This window comes from Sesamum indicum, linkage group LG8 (genome assembly GCF_000512975.1).
Source record: "Sesamum indicum cultivar Zhongzhi No. 13 linkage group LG8, S_indicum_v1.0, whole genome shotgun sequence".
In the NCBI taxonomy this organism is placed as follows: domain Eukaryota; kingdom Viridiplantae; phylum Streptophyta; class Magnoliopsida; order Lamiales; family Pedaliaceae; genus Sesamum; species Sesamum indicum.
In genome coordinates, this window is record NC_026152.1 from 3,162,303 (window position 1) to 3,171,150 (window position 8,848).

Sequence of the window (8,848 nt, forward strand, 5' to 3'; positions counted from 1 at the left end):
TAGACATAGGATTTTCCTATTGCTAGATATTTCGCAGTGGAGAAATATGTTGGGCTGATCGTAGACATAGGCTAAACTTATTTTTTTCCTGCTTGAATTATTTGCTTCAGTTGGGTAAAAATATTTCACTGCTTGAAAAGTATGTTATTAGGTATTTCTCTGCTTGAATTATTTGCTTCAGTTGGGTAGAAATATGTGAAAGTTTACAAGTCAGTGTTGACGGAGAAAAGAATTATTGCTTGTAAAAGGAGTTGTTTGTTTTGTCCTTGTTTAAATCTTCCCCTTTGATTCTGCAAAACTTTGTGAAACTATTTAATCATTTTGAGTTGTGAATTGTACTTCACTTAAGTAGTTTAAGGTTTTCTTGTAGCATGGAGTAATGAGGTGTTTAATCTGGCTTTTGCAAATCTGCAGATGGCTCATAGAAAGCGAAGTGCTCGTAAGTCAACTGAAGGAAAGGCCCCTAGGCAGCAATTCAATAGAAAGGTATCTCCGCGTTCCTTATTCTGTTACGCTTAGATGTGCGTGCATGCAAAATGATATGCTGCAAATCTGCAGATGGCTCATAGAAAGCGAAGTGCTCGTAAGTCAAGTGAAGGAAAGGCCCCTAGGCAGCAATTCAATAGAAAGGTATCTCCGCGTTCCTTATTCTGTTACGCTTAGATGTGCGTGCATGCAAAATGATATGCTGCAAATCTGCAGATGGCTCATAGAAAGTGAAGTGCTCGTAAGTCAAGTGAAGGAAAGGCCCCTAGGCAGCAATTCAATCGAAAGGTATCTCCGCGTTCCTTATTCTGTTACGCTTAGATGTGCGTGCATGCAAAATGATATGCTGCAAATCTGCAGATGGCTCATAGAAAGCGAAGTGCTCGTAAGTCAAGTGAAGGAAAGGCCCCTAGGCAGCAATTCAATAGAAAGGTATCTCCGCGTTCCTTATTCTGTTACGCTTAGATGTGCGTGCGTGCAAAATGATATGCTGCAAATCTGCAGATGGCTCATAGAAAGCGAAGTGCTCGTAAGTCAAGTGAAGGAAAGGCCCCTAGGCAGCAATTCAATCTAAAGGTATCTCCGCGTTCCTTATTCTGTTATGCTTAGATATGCTTGCATGCAAAATGATATGTTGCAAATCTGCAGATGGCTCATGGAAAGCGAAGTGCTCGTAAGTCAAGTGAATGGAAGGCCCGTAGGCTGCAATTCAATCTAAAGGTATCTTCGCATTCCTTATTCTGTTATGCTTAGATATGCATGCATGCAAAACGATATGTTGCACCCTTTGGAAATACTGGACTAACACCCAATTCCGGCGAAATATATTCTCGTTGCACCTTTGCCCTTCTCTGAATATGATGTTTCCATGGAGGAAAAGTTAGTATAGTTGTGGTATTGAGCTCACCTTAGATACCTTTTTAACAAATAAGAACCTAGCTAGGGAAGAGGCTTACATCTGCCTAAAATATAGGATACTTATTTTTCAGTTTTACTTAGTTAATTTTTTGGCTCAACATTTTCCAATTTGTTATTAATTGGATTTTCTCTCAAAGTCCATGATATAGATTGTCGTTTGGTCAAAGCAAAATCCAAACATATGCATTATGTTGAGCAAAAAATTTAGTCAAGGCAAAACCCTCTTCCATGGTTCTGTATTTGTCGAAAAGTTTCTAGGATACCACACTTAGAATGCTTTTCCTCCACTAGAACACCATTAATCAGAGATTCCGGGCTTATATTAGAAGAGCTCGAATCAGTAGTTTGGACTATGACAACTTTACCTCTAATCCTATTTTTTCTTCATGTCTTTCCTTCTACCCCCTCATTGCCCCCCTCCTTTTCATCCTTCTCTATAATTTATATCTCCTCCATCATCATCTCAAAAGAAGGTGTCGAATAGACTGTGCATGCCCTAGCAGCTTCTGAAGAGAAGGACCAGCAATTTTTTTTTTTTTTTTTTTTATGATTTCCTTTTGGTCTTGAGTTTTTCTTTGTTCTAAAATTTTCCTTTGTACAAGACTTTTTTAAATTATCTAAATTACTAAAATTTCTTGAAGCTATTGTTGCCGAGGTGTTTAGCTATTGGTTTTGTCTAACTAAAATTAAAATATCTCTGCTAACATTTTCCAGCCAAATATTATGACGCTCAATTTCCTTTTCTTCTTTCACCCTTCTTGTCGTATCCCTGTAGCAATCTAACTGTAGTGTTCTTGCTAGGTCTAGAAGTGCGGGTATGATATACGCACTCAACTTTATGACGAAGAACTTCTGAAAATACTTGATACATTTACATTTATTGGTATAGTTTTTACTTGTCAGTTTATAATGATAGCTAGGTATGGTCCTTATAATGCATGTCTTAAACTGTTTACATATTTGGTGTGTGCACCTGTAGTTGTTCCGCTGTGCTCTCCTACTAAGGTTAATTTATAATGCAGGTTTTCGGATGTCGATCTCAATGCTGAACAATTAGTGGTTGTTTTCGTATGTTGCATATTAGAACTTAGTTTATTGCTTGCACATTTTCTTGTGATTTTTCTTTTGTCTAGTGTCTTTTCACCGTTACCTGCTTGAGGGTGGTAAACCAGTATTGATTCCTTCTGATAATGAGTAGAGGTTTGTGGAACAACTGTGTGAGCTGTCGCGATCAAGTGCCGCGTTTCTCAGCCAAAATGCGACTCTTAAAGCTGACCGCACAATGGAAGGAGCTAACATGGACCGTTCGATTGAAGTAATCTCTAGAATTGGGGATAAATTGAAATCAACTGAGTCTCACGACATTGTTTCATAGGGGCCAGGGCGCAATCGATTTGGGAAGGAGATTCGGGATTTAGCTCAGACCCATCAAGGCGAGCCAATTGGGCTCCACGTGGACGCTGAGGATGCGCATGTCTGTGAGGAAGTGGAGTTGTTGTCCTTAAAGTCTCTGAAGGAGAAAATGATCCCACCGATCGCCAGCTGAGGGGAAGGACGTCCGACATTCTTCTGAGGAATTTTAATGCATTTCAGCTTTAATTTTCCTTTTTGATTTTGTCATTTTGTTGCAGCTTTGTTGTAAAGGCAAGGGATGTAGTTTTCAGACATTATTATGAAACCCAATTAAGCAATTTTTTCTTCCCATCTTCTATTGTTTTCTTCTCTTTCACATCCCCATTTTTGATTACTTGAATTTCTGCAAATTTATCTCTGTTCATATCATCTAGGTAAGGGCCTGGTGTTGTGTGCAATAGCTATGCTGGCCATTCCTTGGTCTGGAGAGCTCTCGTGGTCCCACTTTGACAGGATCGTTCCGTTGCCAATCCTTTTCTTTTTCTACCCAAATAAAAGCCAAAAAACATGTATCGGGCTTGAGGTTTTTTTAATCACTCTTTTAATCATAATTGTATTAGTGAAGAGGAAATTACCCATTTCATTTCTCCTTGCTAGTAATCTACCATGGACTTCGGTGGCCTATATATTTTTCACCATATTTTCTGGTAGCATCTTCTAAATTTAGTGAATTTTCCACCATTCTTGTTCCTCCTGTGAAAGAGGTTCAGGATCCGGTTTTATGGTCTTCTTTAGAATTCTAGGATGAAATTATTTTTCTATTTTTTCAAGATTTGAAAATACTCTGGGTTGTCACTCGAACCCTCATTCGGTGTTTGGAGATAATCTTCTCCCTTTTCTAGAATTTTCATAAAGAAATTTCATTTTTGATCTTTCAAAATCTAAAATTATTCTCTATTGTAGCTTGAATTTTTGTCCGATTCTATTCTCTTAAAAAGTCTCCTCCGTTAGTGAAAAAAAATATCTAAATCTATATAAATAAATATTATTTCAATAAACATAGGTCTTAATGCCATCCCAACCGAGCATGTGCAAGATTATGCATTAGGATGAAAAATAATTAAAAATAGACTAAAATGCTCATAAAGCTGGGAAAGGATAAAATCGATTGTAATTCTACAAATTTGTACAGAGGACTAAAATTGCGACCCTTTTGGAACTTATAGGACTAAAATTGCTAATCATAAAATTACAGGACGAATAACGCCACCCCCTCAGTTACAGGATTAATTTTATAATTTTTCCTTTTTGTTCTATTGAGTTATTGAAAACATTATTCTTTCTTTTTAAATTTTCCGTTCCGTAAGGCTTCCTTTTCAAAATTATGTGGCATTCTTGTTATAATTTTTTTTTAGCTAAATTTGATAAGACTTTTTGTTCCGTTCTTATTATCTATCAAAGCACTACATAGATTTTGGTTGTGGTACTCATGTTTTTTCAAGCTTGTAATTTTTAAAAAGGTAAAATGGGGACACCTCCCAATATTTGGGGTCATTTGCACTTTATCTTCAACTTTTTGTTTTTTACACTTTCCTACTCAATCTTTTGAGTTTGTTGCACTTTATATTTTTTTGGGACTAATGATGGAATATTCTGTCCACGTGTGTTAACGCGCTTGAGAGCAATTTTAAGTTCAGTATAGTCGTAAGTGTTAAATGCATACATTCTCCAACATATGGGGTCATTTTCATTTTGCCTTCTAACCTTTTTATAGAGCAAAAAACAAAATAAATTATAAAAGTTCAAAAAAATGGAGGAGATTTTCAGGAAATTTAATGTTTGATTTGCAGATCAACCACGTCATATTATAAGTCAAATGTAATTTTGACACCGCTTGAAATAGACACACATGCATGACGTGGGTGCTGAAAAAATACACATGATTTTTCTTTTTTTTTTTTTGGTTTGATTTTGCCTCTTTTAATAGCAGTGTATTTGGTATTGTTTGAAGTTGCAGTTTTTCGTGATTTTTTCATCTAGGTTGTTGAAGTTCAATTTCTTCATCTAGGTCAGTGTTTTCTCGTATTGTTTTTTTCAGTCTTTGTAATGTTTTGCTAATTTTGTGGTTGTGGTGAAATTTTTTGTTTGTAAATTGAAGTTTAAAGTTTTTTTGTTCAAATTATGGGTTTCACATACTTGATTTCGCATAAAGTTCATGGCTTTTTGGTTTGATTTTGACTTGTAATGTAAAGTATTTATCTGCAGATCAGATATTGAATTTTTAAATTTTTTTTTTCACTTATTTTTTCTTTTTTATTTTGATTTTTTTGAATGGGGGGGGGGGGGGGGGGGGAGTGCAAATGACCCTCTACGTTGGGGTGTCTGTATTTTACCTGTTTAAAATTGATGAGAATGATTTATCTAAAGATAAATAAGCTCCTCAGTAAGGGCATAATGGACATTCCGGATGGTAAAATCTCTAATATGGTAAGGATCCCCCTAAGTACTTTATTGACGAAAATAATATGACTACAATTAAGGAGTATCAATTACCTATGATCCGGGAGCATGGTCTAAGCAAAATCGCTATTGATGAGCATATACCAAATATATCTTTGGACACTCTATAAATATGTTGAGAGGTACTCATCAAAAGGTAATGTCATTCGGAATCCAAGAAGACTACTAAATATTTATTTACAACAAAGATCTAACTTGGGTCGGAGTGTCTTCGTCGGGGACCTACCCAACTAGCCTAACCTTTTTGTGTTCTCAGAATTATTGGTCTGTTCGAAGAATCCATTACTGTCACAGAGCGAGCTCGTGGCTAAATTTCTGAGACAGATAAAAAATTTACCTCTTTTAGCTCCCCGTGCTTTCTGATTTTCTCTATATGATCTATATGTTTTCAGCTTTTAAGAAAAAGAGTAAATTATAATAGATTATCCTAAAACTTGTCACAATTATAAATATTTTTTTTGTATATGTAATCTTTATTTGTATTATTGCACGAGTCAAAACATTATTTCTTTAGTAATTTCGATAATATTGTCGATAGGAATAGAGCTACCCATTGTTCATTTCAGTTGCAATCTTCCGATGTAGGTGTAATATGTGTTGTCAAAGTCGACCCACACAGACAATTTAGTGGATGGTCCTGTGCGCATAGCGACGTGCATATGGCGATGCCCATGTGAGCCGGTAACATCATCGCAGAGCCTAGTGGTTTGTCGTCACAATAAATTACAACCTTTTAATATTTATCTAATAAATACCCTATTATGATAATCTATTGTAAGGGATAATTATTAAATGACCGTTAATTTTAAAAAATATTTATAATTTTTAAAACAATAAAAATATATTTATAATTTTAATAAATATAAAAAAAGCCTGTTCTAATTTACACTGGTCACCATGGCGTTCATTGTAGGAAGGATCTGATGTTTTGCAGTGTTGATGCCTGATGGTGATATAGATATTGTGGTACAAAACACTGATGTGAGGTTTATATATATGGTGGCGGACTTTCCGACGTCAATGATCAATAATTGCCCTCTTCTTTGTACTTGTTGTTTTTTTTGTATTAGAAGTGATAATTACATGATTATATCAACAAATTTAGTATATAATGTCATCATATCAATAACACAATAAATAAATAATATTATTATATTATTTAAATAAAGTAAGGTTAATATTTACATATTTATGGTAAGACTAAAACACGACTTCGGTCTTAATTATTGTAATAAGACATCATTGTTGTTTTATGATCAATAATTGTACGTCGCTTTGATTCTTCTTGCTTTGTGTTTTTTTGTTTTTTTGGTCATATGGATAATGAATGTATAAGAAATATTGCTCAATTTATTAATTATTTGTGCACTTTATACTCCAAAATATTACCGACACAGCAAATAAATTGGTACAATGGTATCACAAATTTCGTTTGTGAATGAAATTTCCTTTTTTAATATAAAAAACATATTATAAATAAAAATGCAATATATAAGCTAATATCACATCCAAGAAAAAAAAAAGAAACAAAGAAAAAAATAGAAAATCAATTTAAACGCAATACCAATATAATAAAGAATTAATATAATAGTGTCGCTGCTATTTGTGAATAAAAGGTGTAATTTCTTTTTTATATTAATATATATATATATATGATATTTATACACTAAATAAAATATAAAGTAGAATATAAATTTACATTAATAAAACATCCATTGCAAACGCAGAGCAGCAAGAATTGAGAAATAAAACATTAAACTAGTGAACATTAATAGTGGGTCATTTGTACTGGTCATAAATTAACCAATCGATTGATTTGAAATGAGAGGTTAATTTATCAAAATAAATACATCATATTGCATGAATTAGTTCCCATGCTTTGATTTTCGTGATAATTACTGCATCAATATTAAACGTTATATAACAAACACACACATAATCACACACCGACAAAATTAAACTCTCTTTATTAAGCAGTTGTTGATTCAGTTACCGGGGCGCCCGCAGTCATTGACGGTACAATGCCGCCTATCATCGATTGCCCTGGGTTCCGGAAAGCAATTGCCTACGACTTTTGCGTCGCAAATGGGTGGAGGCTGCAGCGCCCTACCAAAGTAGGTTTTGGGCTCGTTGACAAGTAACCTTCTGCTTGTTTCTGATTCCATCAGGAACTCCTCGTCGTCAGGCAGGCAATCGGTGATCCTGCTGGTGCCATTGCAGCGTCCTTCCGCTGCCGGGGTGGCGGTACTGAGGCATTCGGCTTTCTGCAGGTTTGCGCTGAGGAGCAGTGGGAGGAGGAGGACGAGGGCGGGTGCGAAATAGTGGAGAAATGCGCGTGTGCGGCGGTAGTTGGCGTTGGGTTTCGGTTTCTCCATTGGGGTTTGAGTGTGTGGATTGTGGGGAGGGTGAGAAATTGATAAGATTATGAATTGTGGGGTAATAACTGAGTAGTGGGAGGTCTCAACCTCTTCAATGAGTATAAATAGATGAAACTACCTTTCCTCTAGTCTAGGGAGACGCACGTGACCTCCACTTTGTGAGAGGGAAAGACAGACCAAAAAATAAGCATGGAGATTAACCCAACCTTATATATTATCTTAGAGTTAGAATTTATTTTGACCCCTAGAAAAAATATCACAAAATTTTTTGTGATAATTTTAATATAAAAAATCACTAATATGTTATAAACAAATACTTAAACAACCCCATATTCAATCTGTACCTATTCTTTTAAAAACAATGCCTCTTCATATATATATATAAGGTAATATTTTATATTTATATAGTATATTATATAAATTTCAATTAAAATGTATATAATTTATCTATAATATATAAAATTTAAAATTTTTATATTAAAAAAATTATTTTTTGGTCCATTGGATATGCTCTATATTAATTTTAATCCGACAATTATACCTATTGTTTATACATTAAATTTCAAAAATAATGAAATTTAACCCTTTGGTGGCCCGAAATTTTGATTTTTATCCAAAAAATGACATGACATGTCAGTTAAATATTTTTTGAGGGATTTTTAGTCCTACGTGGCTTAGGTCTAGCCATCATTCCCTGACAAGAACAGAGACGCGCTGCATGAAGTACGGATAAATGAAAGGACGCGCGTAGGCAGGAAAACATAAAAGAGAAAGGATCCATTCCCTAGCTGACAGAAGGGTTCCTTCTAGATCAAATGGAGCAAGGACTCCTACTCTAAGAATGAGTTGAAAGCCCCCCTCCTCTTTAGAATGGAGGAGATTGAATGATGGGTATGGGCCAGCTTGGTCTGCCCTAAAAAATAAGGTGGAAAGCAACACCCCATCCACGTACGTCCAGGACAAATAAAAAGGCCCAAATGACACGGCTCAATTCACCTATCCCAAAAATCCTACAACCAGCCCAATCCTCATGCACACATCAGCCCTCGAAGCACACATGGCACACGCACGGGCCCTCCAGGTAGGCCTATAGGCCCCTCCATAACTGACGAGGAGTATGTGTAGCAGAAGACCTCCCCATAAAACCTGGACTCCAGCACCTAACAAACTCCTAGAGGACTGAGAGTTCTTCT

The 8,848-nt window shown here is 35.5% G+C and overlaps 2 protein-coding genes across 21 annotated transcripts in view; one reads left to right on the plus strand and one right to left on the minus strand.

Moving 5' to 3' along the window:
- LOC105167531 overlaps window positions 1-3,115 on the plus strand; it is a 16,905-nt gene extending 13,790 nt beyond the window's left edge. For 3 of the 20 annotated variants that reach the window (XM_020696385.1, XM_020696369.1, XM_020696374.1), the window contains 7 exons: window positions 415-486; window positions 559-630; window positions 703-774; window positions 847-918; window positions 1,002-1,062; window positions 1,135-1,206; window positions 2,603-3,115. In XM_020696385.1, the coding sequence (XP_020552044.1) occupies window positions 415-486; window positions 559-630; window positions 703-774; window positions 847-918; window positions 1,002-1,062; window positions 1,135-1,206; window positions 2,603-2,779 (598 nt within the window). In that variant the 3' untranslated portion in view covers window positions 2,780-3,115. The other 17 variants (XM_020696384.1, XM_020696386.1, XR_002287704.1 and 14 more) reach the window with 16 other exon arrangements.
- Window positions 7,016-7,745, minus strand: LOC110012400. The gene has a single exon (XM_020695795.1). It carries the CDS (start codon window positions 7,650-7,652, stop codon window positions 7,263-7,265), a length of 390 nt encoding a protein of 129 aa, XP_020551454.1. The 5' UTR covers window positions 7,653-7,745; the 3' UTR covers window positions 7,016-7,262.